Genomic DNA, 16,809 nt, shown 5'->3' with positions numbered 1-16,809 from the left:
TGGTGCAGAAGCAGATTTTTTTTTCTGATTATCAAGGCACTCATTTTAGAGCTGTTGTAGAAATTTTAGGATAACCGAATGACAAATGCTTGTTTGTGCCTTTTATGAAGTGGTTTACACGGAACGGTGAGAAAGGGTTTCACAAAGAAAAAAGTGCAAAAAAAAAGATTTTTTCGATCTCTTTCTTGGAAATGTTTCTTCCCAACTCGTTATTCAAATTAGTCCAGCTTTTAGAAACCCCTTCACAGCCTTGTTTACAGTGCAGCTATTTGTCTCTCTGAACACTGTGTCCCTCAGAGCTTTATCTTATTTTGGAGAATTGCAATCCCTGAAGGTGACTTAGCAGCAAAAATGAGATTAGGTTCTTTTGCCATGGGTAAGGAATTGGGAGTCTCATGGAGGCGCCTAATTTATCATGAGGTGACGGCATTTTCCCCCACAACCATAAGGACCTATACAAATTATGTCAGACGAAGTTTTAACGGCTCCCCTCCAGTGTATGAAATAGAGATTAGCGTGCATTCAACCAGAGGTGCTCCAGACCTTTAGGCAGGATGCTGGCAAATGAGGATTCCTGAGCAACCCTTGACCATATGCCTACCTTCATAATGTATTCAAAGAGGAATTTAAATTAAGCTTGCACCTCACAAAGTAATGGACAAAGAACGGTTCATGTCACATGCTGAGATTAATTATCACCGCGCAGAACGCAACGAAGATTAAAGGACAAGTCGTCCACAGGCTGCTTTAAGCGAACAAGAAAAAGATTGAAAATTAGCAATGTTAAAAGTTTCATTTTAAATCTATTTCTTAAAGTAAAGTATTGACTTTTACAGGCTGAATAAAATAAAAAAAGGGATGTAAAATCTTTCTTTTCAATTAAAATCCATTTCCTAACAGAATATGCAGTGGCAATATTGTATGCTTGATAAAAAGCTTGTAAGATATACTTTGAATAGAAAAAAAACAAAACAAAGGGGACTGGTGCATTGTCCGGAGGGTGGGTGGTAGGAGGAATACATCTGCATAGCAGTAATGTGAAAAATGTTAGACAAGCCTGATTCTTCCACAGTTTAAACAGATTTCCGCAGGAAAGGTTTTTCTGAGTGGGAGGTTTTGTTCTGCATTGTTTTTGAGAAAATTGGAATTAATTTATTCAGATTTTTCAAGGATTGTTTTTTTTTTTTTTTTTTTTTTTTTTTTGAGTAGCTAAACAAATACGCAACAAAATTCCACCTGACTGCCATATAACAATTTAATTAAACAGCTTCTGCATGCAAACAGTATACCTTGCTGTTAATGGAGTGTGACGGCATCATAAACACTCGACTTTTCAGAAAATGCAATCTATACTAAGCAGATGTAAAGTGTCAGTGTGTTCCAGTGTTAATCTAATAGTGTTTCCTTTTTTTGTGTTGCAGGGTTATGAGTGTGTGTGTCATTCAGGCTGGGAGGGGGACTATTGCCAACAAGAAATTGATGAATGTTTATCGCAGCCCTGCAAAAACAACGCCACCTGCGCAGACTTTCTCAACAGCTACAAGTAGGTGTGCGACTTGGCTCGAGGGCACGGCCCTCACGAGGTGCATCAGTCACTTAATGGATGCAGAAAAAGAATCAGTTCAGAGATGGCAATATGTCCTTCCACTGGCAGTGGAGATAATGAATTGCAGATGGCAGGTAAAACAAATGAGTCAATCAATGGCTCACAGCATGAAAAGGTTTCAGGGGATCTGTGACTCATTGGAGGAAAAAGCTGGTGTATCTGCTTGGGCTAATGCCCCGATCTCGCTGGGGAGACGTTAAAGTGCTTCAGGTGGAAAAGTTTGAGGGATGGAAAAGAATGCAAGGTGGAGTGCTTGGCAGTACTCTGGTACTCACTGCCACCAAGTGGAATATCCACCTGCCTCAAAGAGCAGATACTTCAGATTCACACACGCAGTCTGGTTCTCCCTGTTTCTCTGTCCCCGTCTCTCACTGTCTTGCATGCTTGGGTTTTTTTTTTTGTGTAATCCCCCCTCAGCACTGTAACCTCCTGTGTCCTACATTCAGCTGTCCAGAATTGAAAGCTGCTCTGACTGTTAGTGCAATTACCCTGTAAATTTCCCACACTGCCTTACACGAACATACAGGACAGTGGTGCCGGCGCGCTGCAGTGACACTGTAATTGTATGCTGAACATCATACCATGCTGTTCACTTAAGCAACATCTCACAATGATGCTGCTTCATCCATTTTTAGCATGGTTGTTCCAGAGAGCGCTACATCCTTAGCCCTTATAATGCTATGAAATAAGTTTGCTTGAATTTACACCAGAATGACTTCTATAATTACTATATATTCTGTCTGGGGTATCCAAGGTGCTTCTGCTCACTGGGGTGGACAGATGTGGACTGTGCAGAGGATGTGAATGAGTGTGATTCTGGGCCCTGTCTAAATGGAGCTCAGTGTCAAGAGTCAGACATACCTGGGGAGTTCTCCTGCACCTGTCCCCCCTTCTTCACTGGCCCTTTGTGCGACCAGCCTTACGACCCATGTGACCCCCTTCACAATCCCTGCCTACACAACTCCACCTGCCTGACACGCTCCAATGGAACAGCCTCCTGCAGATGCCCAGCTGGTGAGTGAACACACCGCCATAGTCTTCTGCTCACAGAGCTTTTATTTTAACCCACTTTTCTAGTATTTTTCCCTTTTTATTGAAAACAGATCTTGTAAAACTTAATTATTAAAAGAGTCATTTCAAAGGGGGGCTATGCTTGTTTTTCTCTTCTCTCTTTAACACTTTCAGTATTCCAAAAAGTTGCTTTATAATTGTAGATGCTCTGATTGCTTAATAAAAGGCAGATTGCTTGGCATCTGCTCATTCTTCATTTCAGTTTTACCAAAGTAGTCACAATGCAGGCATTATGCTAATGCAAAGACCTCGAGTTCAGGCAGAAACTGGACTACGAACAAGATATTTCGTTGAGTTTTCTTCTGTGAGTGCCAATGCAGAAATTATATATCACACTAAAAGCCTAATATCAACACTTTAAAGGCTACAGTGAGTTGTTCATTCTACATCCTCCTACCTTAATGTGTACCCCTTAACCACACAATCTTTATAGACATCTCATGGCTTTCAACAAATCCATTTTTTTCCCTTTTTTTCACTATGCAGTTGCTAATTTTCCTTTCTTTTGTTCATGCTTTATCTCGTTTTTATTCTCCAAACAAGTCAAATCAAGGTAAACCCATTAGTTCCCATCGCCATGGTAAGAGATAACAGTCCCTTTAATCATGCCTTCTAACATTCTCTATGTTTTGATGACAACAATCGCTCTCATGCAAAGACCAGTGTGTGTCACCACTCAACGCTGCATTATAACCGAACAGGAATAAGCCGAGGGATCAAAAGACAGACTCCATTTGTGTGCTTCGATTTAGTTTCTTCTAAATGACCCGCACTTGTAAAGCGACTTGTAACCCTATTAACTAATGATTACAAAGCTTAAAAGCACACATCACAGAGTCATTTGTTTATGTATCTATTTTTTAGTTTTTCTTCTGTAACTGCAAAAGAAACAGACAGGAAATATGGAAATCAGAAAGTCTGTTTCTGTAGACTTTATGACCTCATGATATCACCTATCATACCTTCTAATCATGTAAATTATAAAACATTAAAACAGTATGTGCTGCACTTGTACATTCTGTATCCGCGTTTAAACTCTGTCTGTACTGGCGAAGCAAACTTTGCCACTGATAGATGGATAGATGGTAGATGGATCCTTTCCAGTAGAATGAGGCTTCGGTCATCTTGAACTGTCACGTTGGCAGTGATGGATTACACATCTGCACGGTAAAACGATCATCAGAAGGACTCGAATAATTCAGGGCCAACAAAAAAATTCCACTTAATGCAAAAGTAATTAAATTTGTAAAAAAAAACTATGTGCATGGATAGGCTTTGTTTTACCACGCTAACGCTTACATTTAGTCATTTAAGAGGCACTTTTATCCAAGGCGACTTATATATACTTTACAGCCCGTGTCGTAGGCTGTACCTCCAAATTGATTAATCTTTCACTGTCCAAATTTATGATAACGAGCAGACAAAAAAGGGAGGAAATTGCCATTGGTGGTTATTGATAATGCGATGGAATAGAATCTTTTGTAGATTTCAAATCCTACAAAACAGACAAGATTATTGACCTTATTAGCATGTTCAAAGGAATCTGTTTACAGCACATGCTTACTCGTTCACATGTCCCCACTTTACATCTGTAAGTGACTTGGGTTTCCGTCAACATTGAATCAAACAAATTAAAAACCTGTTTATGTTGCTTCACAGGCACGCTGGGTTTTATCATGGGAAAAAAAAAACATGTAATGCAGCAGGGATAATGATCAATTTCTTACTAAAAATAACCTGTCAGGACATTTACCTATAAGCCTAATGATTTTTTTATTTTTATTTTTTCAAGAGACTCGCCATTGTACAGGTTAAGATGCTATGGGGTTGTGCTGTACCTAATGGCTCTATCAGCACAGAGATGAAAAGATGTTGCCAGATATAAATAGAGCAGCTGGGTTAGTTTCAGAAAGCTTCCTTGGAGAGGAATAGGAAATTAGGAGCTGGCTGCATACATTACACCAAGAGCTTTGCGTGGGCTTGGTCGTCTTCACTTCACACAAGCGACTGTGACTCACTACTCTCCATTATTATTCACCATAAATCCATCCTACATAGCTACAACTTAACAATCACAGAGCTGTTATACAACCCGTGGCTCGACTTGTTATTTACCATTCAATGTAGGTTATTTGTCAAGGAAATTGTGTAGGCCTCACATTATTCCCAGGCCTAATTAAACTAGAATTTGTCTGCCTATGTCTGCAAGATTTAATGCCATTGGCAAATCTCATCCCACACTCTGAAGATGGACACCACAAACCAAATGATATCAAGGTTAACTTGAGATTTAGTGCTTGACATTTAGTTGTGTGCATTTTTTTTTTCTTCTGTTTTTGCATAGGATGTGTTAAACCCAAATTAAAGAAATAAATTGATGCATGTCAGTACTGGGAACTAGGAACAAAAAAATGTGTGGCAGCAAGTGCTCGAAGCAAGATTACAGGTGTGTGCACAACAAAGCGTCTTTATAAGTCATCCATACCTTCTTTACCCAGTTCAAGGTCACGAGGGGGCCTGAGCCTATTCCCACAACCATGCGTGCTCAAACTCATGCCTGCAGTCAGTTTAGAATCCTCATTGAACAACAGATCTGTCTTTGAACTCGGGGCGGAAAACCAGACCACCTCAGAAAACTCCCACAGGATAAACGGGGCGGTTCCTCGTAGAAAGTCTCGGTTTACCTCTAAACACAGAATCTTCAGGAGTGAAATGAAAATAAAATTGCTCCAAATTCACAGATAGTCTGTGCTCTTGTACATGGGCACCGAGGGGAGGTCAAGGCAGCTGCGCCATAGTAAAGCACGCCTCAGAATGCGGATGGAGCTTTGTGCTCTCGACGAGGCTTTATTATGGAACAAATCAGTTGGCTGCATTTTAGTTGAGATGCTATCCAGGCGCAGCTGTTCACCTGTTTAAACATGTGTGTTAATTAACTCCATACAACGTGTAAAAGGCAGCATAAAAGAATAATAAGCAAATAAAAACTGAAATGCTTATTTATGTGATAAGATTTATTGCATATTTATTTCTGTATTAGAGCTGTAAATCTATGCTGGCCTTACAATTTGATCATATTGTGATTCAACTGTTAATGATTTGATGCATGTCTTTTTATAATGACTCTGTCAGCCACCGGGACCTCTTTATGATGAAATGCCTAATCTAATTGCCTTTTTATTTGCTCTTCTTTTTACTCTTTTATTTATTTTTGCTTTTCTCTTTCTAAGTAGATCTCAGATTTTTTATTTTTTTTAACGTAACGCTGCAACGACACAAGTTACCTTTGGCATTAACGTCATTCATTCGCAGCATCTAACATCGTCTAATTGCTAAATGACAGCGCCTGGTCACATTTTCATTGAAAAATACAAGCAGTTAGAATTATCTGAAGTCCCCTTTTATTAAGTGTTTTTACAAACATCAGTTGACTGTTTTTTTTTGTTTTTTTGTTTTTTTTAAATGCAAAGAGATGCATCTTTTCAGTACCATTGTGTTAGTGACCCCTCCTTATATTATTCATGCTGTATATTATATATTCTATGAGTCTGTCGCCATGGAAGTCCACAGATATCATGTAATCGCCTTTCAATTGCCTTTATTCACCAAATAATTGACCTGGACTTTAATTTAACTGCAGACTGCGGGTATAGCTGTTTCTTTTGGAGAATAGACTGCTTAGGCCACAGCCTCGAGTAGAGACTAACGGAACTGGGGGTTATCCACTACATGTCCCTAGATCCTCAGCTCTGATAGCTGCCACATATTTGGTGACTCTCTTCCCTCTCTGAGTTGGAGCCAGTTGTTCATTTTGGACCGATTAGTCTGGCTGGCTGTTGCGTTGCAGACTTTTGGTCAGGGCGAAAACATAACGAGGTTCCTTTTATATTACTTTTATTGCAGCAACACATTTTTGCTATACAGATTTTACTGACCATGTGGGTTTTTACTCGTCCATGCCTTTTGGGGAGTTAATTCTATCCAAAGCTACTCAGTGCTGGGTTGTGTTTTCCATCCCCATACAATGTCACCCATCAAAGACCTGCATGTGTCTCCTTCTTTTGTAGCTGCTGCCTTTTCGCCTTCTTCTTGGGTCTCTGCTTCATAACAACCTGCTCAACTTTATTGTTCCTTTGTTTTAACTCATTACTACTAATTTAAGAAATCGTAATCTAATGCATTAATATGATTAATCATCTGCTGAAATATAAACATTGAATTTTAATGGCTTTTGGAAAGCATTATTCAATAGGCCTGGCTCAATTTTACATACTACAGTTGCATTGGGGTCAGACTCTTCTCCTCCAACCGATGATGGAAGTTAAAGCAAGTCCACTCGGCCCAACCTGCAAAGATTATCTGTTTACCAGAAACCTGATCCATGGCGCCTGTTGGAGGATGCTGTACTGGTAACGGCGATGGGCAAGTGGGGAAATTAGTTGACCTTTGTTGAAACCCAGCAAAATCTAAATGTTACCAATTTGCATTTTGTTCGCAAAAAGCTATACTTCTTTATTTAATCTGCTTTGGATACATTATGTAATCTGATACACCAGCTGGTTTGGTACACAGAACTAACTGGGAAGGCATCCATGGAAACAGTTTGTAAAAGGACACTTTCAATAGAAACTTGGCGGATGATTAGATGAAACCATCTGCCCATACCGTCTATTGTGGGTTACCTTCAACCAATCACATCATTGGAGCTGTGCCGGTGGGTAAAATCAAACTCTTGCGAAAGCCATGTTTTTCACAGAGAAAAGCCTTTTAGTGTTTTTCTTTATTCCTCTCCAGCTCTGATTTAAAAAAAAAAAACAAAACAAAAAAAAAAACATACAACTATGTCAGTCTCTGTGGGACCTGCCGTTAATTAGGGATTTACACCTAAAAAGCTAACCTCGGCTGCCAGTAAAGGACACTGATCTGACCAAAGCACCGTGGCTTGGTTTGGAGGCTGATCCTGGGTGCCTTCCTCAACATAATACCATACATATTCATTTGATATTGTTGAAATGGTTTTGTAATTAGGAGCAGGCGAGTAGGAAAATCCATTCTTGACATTCTGCAGTTTGTAAATTCAGGTTTGAGATATTAGACATTTTTAACAGTAACAGTACTTCATGCATAGTGAATAAACGCACCAGGCATATGAACAAGCTGAGGCCAGAATGACCACAAAAGCAGAATCTGCTACATGAAAATGAAGACCAGTATTTTTGGCCAATTCTTTTGCTCCTTGGCTCCCCTTACAGACGTGGGATGGAGCACCATTGTCATAAAAACAAGTCTTTGCATGAACCACGCAAATGTACAGCCATGAACATTCGTTTTTTAAAATAAATTCTTTCTTGTCATGTTGAAGAGGCCACAAAGACGCCATTAAAATCCCGTAAAAACGTCAAGTAACCATAAAACAAAAGGATGTGATATGGGGCTGGAAAGTAAAGTTGTGAACCACTGTATCTTAGCCCCCCCAGGCTCTCTAGGGCAGTTTAAGGGCCAGGAATGTGCATAACAAAAGTAAATGTACTGGAGAATGAGACAGAAGCCTATATTTTAAGGTTGACAAACTTCTTTAGTGTCGCGTTAACACAACACACCGTTTGTCTCGACTTTAAAGCACGAACACCAGTTACTGACTTTTTTTAATTAACATTCCTCCTTTTTGTAGGAATTACACTGCAGTTGAGAGTTTGATGATGCCCTTGTGACAGCAGTAATACTCTGACAGTGGATGTCTGTCAAACTTTTCTTTTACAACAGTCCTATGACATGGGTCATTACAAAAGATAGATGATGAATGTGTGGATGACATATTAATTCAGTGATGTGTATATATACTTTTTAACTTTCTGCATTAAATGAATTGTAAAGTTAAGTATGTCATTAGAGTTTTAGGGTTAGGGTTAGCAGACTCTACTACACTATAATAATCCCACAAAATGGTTGATGGGGCAGTTTTAGTATTCATCACCTCTACGGGATCTTAAAGGAAGCCATTAGGAGGTTTCTACTGGGAACAGCATTAAAGGGATTTGTAAAAAGCAGCCACAATGGAAATGAGTTTTGTCTACAAAGGTAGACTGTATGAACCTGGAGGGAAGAACAAAACCGGAGCTAGCTTAAAAGAAGATGTAGGGGAAGCCGTTATCCTGCTTGTAGAGGGCACCTGTAGGAAGTTTTTGTTCCTGCTAACGGTGACTCTCTGCTGAGGCACTGACCAGGAGATCTCAGTCATCTTGCCTGACCGGCACAGATGTTCCACTTTCTTCTTAATGAGGAGCCGCAGCAGGGAGTGCCAAACCTGATAGAAGAGCAACCTGGAAATGGGAGAGTTGGGGTAGAGGTCGGGGTGAGAGTTGCTGGCCAACAACTACAACAAATGAAACAAACAACACATGGCATCGCTCAGGCCAGATTGCGCTACAAGGCAGACTTGCCTCACTTTCTGAGTCAGGTGCATCATTTATAGACTTTAGTGTCCTTATTCAGTTTCCTGAATTGTTTGAATTCACAAAAATATTAGCTCTAAATGTCATCTCTCTCTTTTTGATCTCTGCCCAGACTTTTGACCCCTACTGCTCGTTCCTGAATAAGCTGCAGAAAATGGATAGATGAATAACAAAAATCATCAAATGATAATTAGGAACAATGTGATGATGATGACAAATGGCTGATCCTTCTGATTCAGATTTTCTGAGAGATGTTGCTTCTACATTTGCACATTGAAGAGAAAAGTTGTACCACCTAATTGCATTAGTAGAGTAATGTGATTTATTTATTTTTTTTTTAATTTTGTGTATTATTTTTTTATTTTGCTGTGTAGGGATTTAATTCAGAAGAGCTATGTCATCCCAGAAACCATTTGGTCTCCATGGCTCAGAATATCCCCATAGGTGCTGCTGGCCAGATGGAGAGCAAACCCCTTTATTTGCATGGCATGCTACACTAGCCTTCACCTTCCACAAGACTGAGATTTGCGTCCTACCAAACAGTTGGTTAATGAGCTGCTGTGGAGCAGTGCCAGCAAGAGAACAGACACGTACCTAATATGATATTGAAAAAGATGTGTCAGGAGGATGTGCTGCCAAAGATGTGCAGAAAGAATCTGTCCTCATTGCATTCATTTTCTCTTTTATAGAGAAAGTGGACAATATAACTTACAGCAGATGTCTTGTAATTTCTAAACCAGATGCCCTGACAGCAGCACGTGAATACTGTTGACCCCTTTCCTCATTACTTTGTCATGATACAGCACACGTCCTCAGTATAGCGAATTTGCTGTATTTCATGTTTTTATAGTGTGCTATTCTATCATTTTTATGAATTCTGGTCGTATAAATTACTTCATGCAAACCACATTTACTGTTTTGCGTCGTACCGGCTCCTAAGATGTTTAATAACAGTAATAAAAATAAAAAAAAACTTTATAGAGGGAGGAAAGTGACACACTGAGATTTTTACACAAATGTCCTGGCTGAGATGGCAGGAGTCTGTGAAGCATTGTAGTTACATATAACACCCTTGCTCACACATATATATATAACTCGAAAAGTTGTTATCCGATTTATCCTTTTATCATAATTTAATTAAACTAATATATTGGGATTTAAGGTGTCAACAACAACCACTGCTCACCATAGTGTAATTACTTAGGTCAAGCATATTCCAACGAAATCTCTCTCGTAAACTAATGGCCCATGGAAGAGACAAACAACGGGCATCTGGTATTTCAAGTAAAGTTCACAGCATCAGCTTGTAAATCACTGAGAACTGGTGTCTAGTTTAATAATCTGAAAGTGAAAGCATACAGAGAAACAGTTAAACATTAATATGTAGACAGTGTTTAACCTCAGAATGAGAGTGTGCCCCCCCCTCCCCTGCACCCGTAGGCAAAGTTCAAAAAACGTAAGTGAAATTCCGTTGCTGAGGGCAAAAGATTGCTCTTTTCTTAAGTGTTGAGACCTCTGTTCAGAACTCAAACAATTTCTGCATCGAAAAGGCTTCAGGAGATTTGCCTTTTATAAAATGCTTAGTAACGGATCGATTCAGATATGTTGGTGTTTAACTGTAGAATCCTTCACGGCAGTTAAAAATACCCATGTGGTGACTTTGTCTTTAAATGTGTGTCTTGGATTGGCTAAAGGGCTGAGTGAATGCATTTGTCTTACGTAGCATACTAAGAAAACATAGGTTTTGTCTCTGATATTGGGTTGATTACATACATTGGGTTGGGTTACACATTGGGTTGATTATATAGCTATCATACTCCATGATGGTGTTATTGTAGGATGGGTACAGACTGCATGTGGACACGGGATGCACTTCAAAACATGCTATCATAGAGAATGTGTATGCAAGCTAGAAACCCCGATGGCAGCCTCCCAGCAGCAAGAAGATAAGCACCTTTTATTTAATGTGTGTCATGGTACAACAGAAAAGTCTGAGAAACAGGAACATTGCATCCTGGACGTATAACACTGGCAGGGTGCATACAGTCTACTGTTTCTGAAGGTGTAGGTGATGTGTGGGCTTGCTGTGCAAAGCAATCATATGATCCAACATGAATGAGAAACATGTAACATGATGATCCACTCATGCGGCAGTGCATCTTAATGTGCTGAATAATGGAGGTGGCTTTTGTTTATCGTGTGCTCCCATGTGTAATCATCGAGGGCTTGTTTGGCATCAGTGATTGGCGGTTTTAAAGATTGCTTGAAGCTTCACTGTCTCCGCGGGCAGGTTGGGCGCCTTTCTTCTTTGAAATATTGCTTAACCATGTCTTTGTCGCTCCAGTATACCAACTGTCAAACATGCAGACAAGAAAGAAAAGCCAACAAAAGGAAAAATTACACATATCGGGACATCATTTGGAGAAAGAAAAAGGGTAGAAAAAACAAACAAACAAACAACGTATGGTCCTTAACAGGTAAACAAAACCTAAAATTAACCACGACGTGTGTGTGGAAAAGCTACATACATCCCATGATTCAGTAGCCAGGTTATTTTATTTGACCATGTCCTTATTGGTGAAACCGTAGAATTTAAAGAGGCTGTACTTTCCTTTTCTACTCGACTGCATGCTAAAACAAGACAAGTTTAACAATTTATTAGTGCTGCCAAATGATAAGATTTTTTTGTGAGAAGTAGCATTTTGTTACAGTAACAAAACATCCTGTAACAACTGATATTGGACATATCATTTTCAATAGATACATGTAATGACTTTTTTTTTTTTTTTTTCCTCCCACAATCTAACACAATTTCCAGAGATCTTAATGAAATGTCTGTGACATGCCAAAATGACACAGAGAGACAGACAGTACAGCAGATCCACCCTCTCTCACACACACGCACACACACACACCCTTAATTGACACCTAGGTCTGAGTGGATAGTAGATGGACAGCGGTGCGGTGTGGTGGTTAGCACTGTCGCCTCAGTGCATGGGTGTGCATGCGTGGGTTCTCTCCGGGTACTCCGTCTTCCTCCCACCGTCTTAAAGCATGCACGTTAAACTATTCTCCCATGCGTGCATGTGCGTGCTTGTTTGTTCCGTTTGTCTTTTTGTTGCCCTGTGATGGTCCAGCAACCCGTCCAGAAGGTACTCCGCCTCTTTCCCAGTGGCAGCTGGGATAGGCTCCAGCCCCATCGGGACCCTGAATTGGATTAAGCTGGTACAGAAAATGAATGGATGGATGGATAGATCATTTACACGTTCATTGAGATGGAATATTTTAGGGCATACTTGTGACCCACCCATCTTCTCCCCTCTCCTCCTTAGGGTCTGCTGCTTTTGAAATCTGTAGTACTTAATAATGTGTGAAACAACTCATTACTCTATGAGAGAGCATGAATTAAATGGCCTGAGGGCTCAGACAACACATCAGACTGACAGAAAAAGACTTGAGTGGCAGTTTTATTCTCAAACACTTACATTGCTCTTGTCTGAAGGTTGATGGACAGCTGGTACTGATCCCTTTTTTATGAAGGATCTTGTCAGAAGTTATGTGTTGAACAGCCCAATAGTTTTAAATCAGCACTGCAGGATGTATTGCTCCTTGCTGGTTAATAATTCCATTGAGAAGTCATGTCCTAATCCCTCTGACACATCTGCTTCACAAACTCTGGGCTTGACCGTCGCTCCATTCCTCTGGGTTGCAAAACGTAAGAACCGCCACTTATATGGGCAATTAGTAACAGATGTTTGTTTTTCTTGCAGCTGTTACTGTACAGTTGACGCCATCAAAAGCTCACAAAAAAATGCCAGGCGACTGCAAAGCAAAATGCTGTGGTGCAGGGATGGAAACCAAAGTCGTGAACTGTGGTATCTAACCAGCTGGGCGCGCTCTAGGGCACTTTCTTGCCAGGGAATGTGCATTACAAGTATCAGTATACAAATCAGAAGCACAGTTTTAAGGTTCATAAACGTCTCTAGTTTATTTAACGTCAGCTCATTTATTTCTTAAGTGAACTTCATAAGCAACAATGAGATTCTGTTGCTAGCAAAGCAAAAGGTAAGAGCTTCAACTTCAACTTCCCGTTTCTGAGATACAGCGAATGCAGCATCAGCTGAAGGTGAAGCTAGGTGGAAATGAGCAGAAAGGAGGCTAGTTATGTTTCCCTGCATACCTGAACAGTTCACGGAATACGACATTTTCAGAGATAGGGGGCCCAAAACAAAAAGGTGTTTGCGTTGATAGTGACCTGTCCTTCTCATGTCTCAGTGGAAAATATGGCCTAAAGCATAGTCAATATTTACATCTTTAAATGATCACACATAGACTTTTTATTGGCTGATATGCTGAATAAAAGTAACTAGTGCATTTAGATTTTTTTTGTTAATTCTCGGCCGAAAGAACCTATTGCTCTAAGTAATCTCTTTTTGTGTATCGTGTTCTTGGCTTACATTTTGAAGATTTTCTAACATACATTTTGGGCTTAATTATTTCCTTCAGCGTGTTATTTTGCTGTTTGGTGTATGTAAAAGATTTGCACAGTTACAAAACCTAAAATCCACAGCAAAGGGACTTATTCTCTTCCACAGAAAGCAGTGCTCCTTACCTGCTTGAAATGCTTTGTTTGTACTTGAGTTTTCACCTCTTTGAGACAATGGCATCACCATGAAACACATTTGCTTAATACCTGCTTAGTGGCTAGTTAGCAACTGCCTGCACTCTGCCAATTTTGACCATCAAGATGACCAATCAGAATAAACTGGGCTTTTCAGTTGGAGGCCTTAAAGAGACAGGGGCTAAACTTGAGGGACTTAGGAGGTGACAAAAGAGGCAGAAGTACCACAAAATTTTTAAAAAAAGAAAGAAAATTAAATAAAATCAGTTTTTTTTAACATTAAGGCATTAAGACTCATTTTAGTTGACCCAGAAATTGAATTATTAACTTGCCAGTGAGCATGAAATGTGCTCCTTAATGAGCAAAATGCCAAAGTCAAATAACCACTATAAGTAGAGCAACCTTTTTCTTGTATTACTCACTGAAGGCAAAATTGCTATCTGCTCAATTTTTACTGTTGTTTTTACCATTGTTTTTCATTTTCATCATTATATTTAACCATAAAATGGCTTGAAATCTGTCACTTGTACAACTTTACTGCTCCCTCCCCTGATATACTGAAGAATACAGTGTGTTGTACTAATTAAAATGTGTATTGCTTTATAGAGCTTTAAAGATGACAGAAAAATTGGGGTTTTTCTTTGACTGAACAGAAGAATTTATAATTGTACACCTAAAGTGACATGATTGTAGAGCATAAATGATATAATGGAGGCACATAATTGAAGCTATCACATATATTACCATTACTGTAAGTCATTTAATGAGTGCGTTTGTCTTTGGTGCAGAGACCAGACACCTGCGCCCAGGTTCTTCCACATGGCTCTTTCCTTTCACATTTACCTCTCTCCAACATTTATAAGAGTTCTATTTTTTCTTCAGCAAATGCACAGGAAGGAATGTTCACGCTTCCAGTCGGAGACATTTTTTTTCCTGTCAAACTTACCTTCAGGTGTTGGGATCAGGTTGGAATACTTCATTCTGCAAATAGTTTGGCACATGGTTTAACACAGACTGCCATTAGAAAATTTAGCCACCAGAATAGATGGTTGCAAGATGACTGAAGGGGCATGCTTGGAACTCATCAGTCGCTACCATTCAGTACTTGCTATTGAATACTTACACAAGGAGAAAGAGGTTGGTGGCCTCTTTTATATGTACATAAATAGGCCTGGGTTGGTAACAGCTGTACAGTAAACACATCTTAAATAAACTCTGTGTTTAATCATTTTGTGCCTTCATTTGCAGAGCTGAAGAGGTGGTCCAGGTGTGTAGCAGTGTGGTAAAAAGGCTTCAGTAGCACATGTTTACATGCAAGAGATTTCTATTCTTAACCCACTTACTCAACTTACTCAGTTTTTTTTTCTTTCTTTGTCTGTGCACAAGAAGGTCTTATAAGCATGCTGCAGTCCTTGGTGAAGAGAAAGAGATCTGATTAATAATTTGAAATATAGTTTGTCTGCTACTATGTATAATGTGTATTAATATAAATTAATTCTATTTAAAAGGGATGTTCCTTGTGTTTTAGACACCTTTATGTAAGCGTTTTTATCCTAAATCTTTTTTACAAGATAGATATGCTTTGTTAAAGTTTTTCCATTTGCTGGATTCGTTTCCTAAACTCATCAACAAACCAACCAAATTGGCAGCCTAATGCTGCATTTCCTGGCCACATGCTCTCTAAACATATTTTCTTGTTTTAATTAATAACTATCCCGCACAGATTTTGGGGCCACCATAAGTTTTTGATGAATCTTAGTGGGATGTTGCATTTGTCTTTGGAAAAACAGAAAAGGAAAAAGAAAAGCATGCCGTCTCGCAAATGAAAAGCTCAATGGATTCAAATCAGTAACTTTTGAAGCCTGAATTCTGACCCCAAAACTCTCTGTCTTGATGCATTTTGATTTGAGTATTAAAAATCCTGCACAAATGAACTCAGCAGTGACGTGTGCCATCTGCTGTATGACAGCGCACAGATGACATCACGGAGTGAGATCATAATCTATAGTGCAGAGGCAGCAGGCTATATGGTTTTAAATGAGCCTCCTTCTCAGAAACTGCTACATCAAAGTGACTGAAGACAATTGTTGGAACTGTGGCAGCCCAAACCAAACTCACGCTTTTTTTTTTTTTCTTCAATTGAAACGTCAATCAAAGTTAGTTCCGTATCCACTGGGAATTGCCCACAATTTCTTCTCCTTTGAGACATTTACTGGCACCTGCAGTGATCACATACTGTAGCATCCGCGAGATGATGGAATGACTTTGTGGGCTCACACCTTGGGTATCCCTCTCTGTACTCTGTCAAAGAGAAACCTCCAGTCTCTGTTTAGTGGCAGAAGATGCATTACATAGCATTGACATTCGAAATAGTCCCCGAGGAGCTTCACAATGGCTTTGACTGACGGACCAGCTCGGGAAACTTGTGTTGTCCCGTAATTCATCACAAGCTTCGTCTTGTTTTATTTTGCTCTCATTCTTATGTCCAAAGTTGCACAGAACTGTGTCACTGTCATTACTTTAATGTTTTTCTCCCCATTAGTATCATTGTAAATGGAAGTGCATCTTTTTTATATTCTAATCGTACGATTATATATAATTATAATGACCTAATAATCCGGTATCTGTCATTGCCATTAATGGCATTACCACTACCATCACAGATGACTGCATAGCTTTACCTACTTGTAGCATTTCTTACTGTACATGAAACCATCAGCCTGCTATCATGATCATCTTTAACTTTAGTCTGTGAACAATATCACTGAATCTGACCCATTTGAATGTAAACGCTTGCATGGTGAAGGAGAAGAGAGCTATACAAGGTTCAAACAAGAGAGCTGCCCTATATGTCTAAGTAAGCAGCAAATGTTGTCTAATCTCCCCACATCCTTCAGAGATTAATACAAAGTTGTAAATTGTTGTCATATTTTGAGTTGCAGTTCTGAAAAATAGCAACTGTTAAGATTTTTGTCGTGAAACTGTGTTTTAAATTCTGTCTCTATCTCTTTCTCTGGGAGCTCATAGTGGTAGTAGTAAATATTCAAACCTATAAAATC

General features: G+C 39.4%; 1 protein-coding gene across 1 annotated transcript in view; it reads left to right on the top strand.

Annotated features, from left to right (window-relative positions):
- Positions 1 to 16,809, top strand: part of eys (eyes shut homolog) — a 156,388-nt gene that overhangs the window by 53,238 nt on the left and 86,341 nt on the right. Inside the window, exons 23-24 of the mRNA XM_072391139.1 lie at positions 1,422 to 1,543; positions 2,361 to 2,620. Coding sequence (XP_072247240.1) covers positions 1,422 to 1,543; positions 2,361 to 2,620 — 382 coding nt within the window. The remainder of the gene's footprint in view (positions 1 to 1,421; positions 1,544 to 2,360; positions 2,621 to 16,809) is intronic.

Source organism: Leuresthes tenuis, unplaced genomic scaffold (assembly GCF_036924035.1).
Source record: "Leuresthes tenuis unplaced genomic scaffold, fLeuTen1.0.hap1 SCAF_8, whole genome shotgun sequence".
Classification (NCBI taxonomy): domain Eukaryota; kingdom Metazoa; phylum Chordata; class Actinopteri; order Atheriniformes; family Atherinopsidae; genus Leuresthes; species Leuresthes tenuis.
This window is presented reverse-complemented; position numbering and strand designations above follow the sequence as displayed.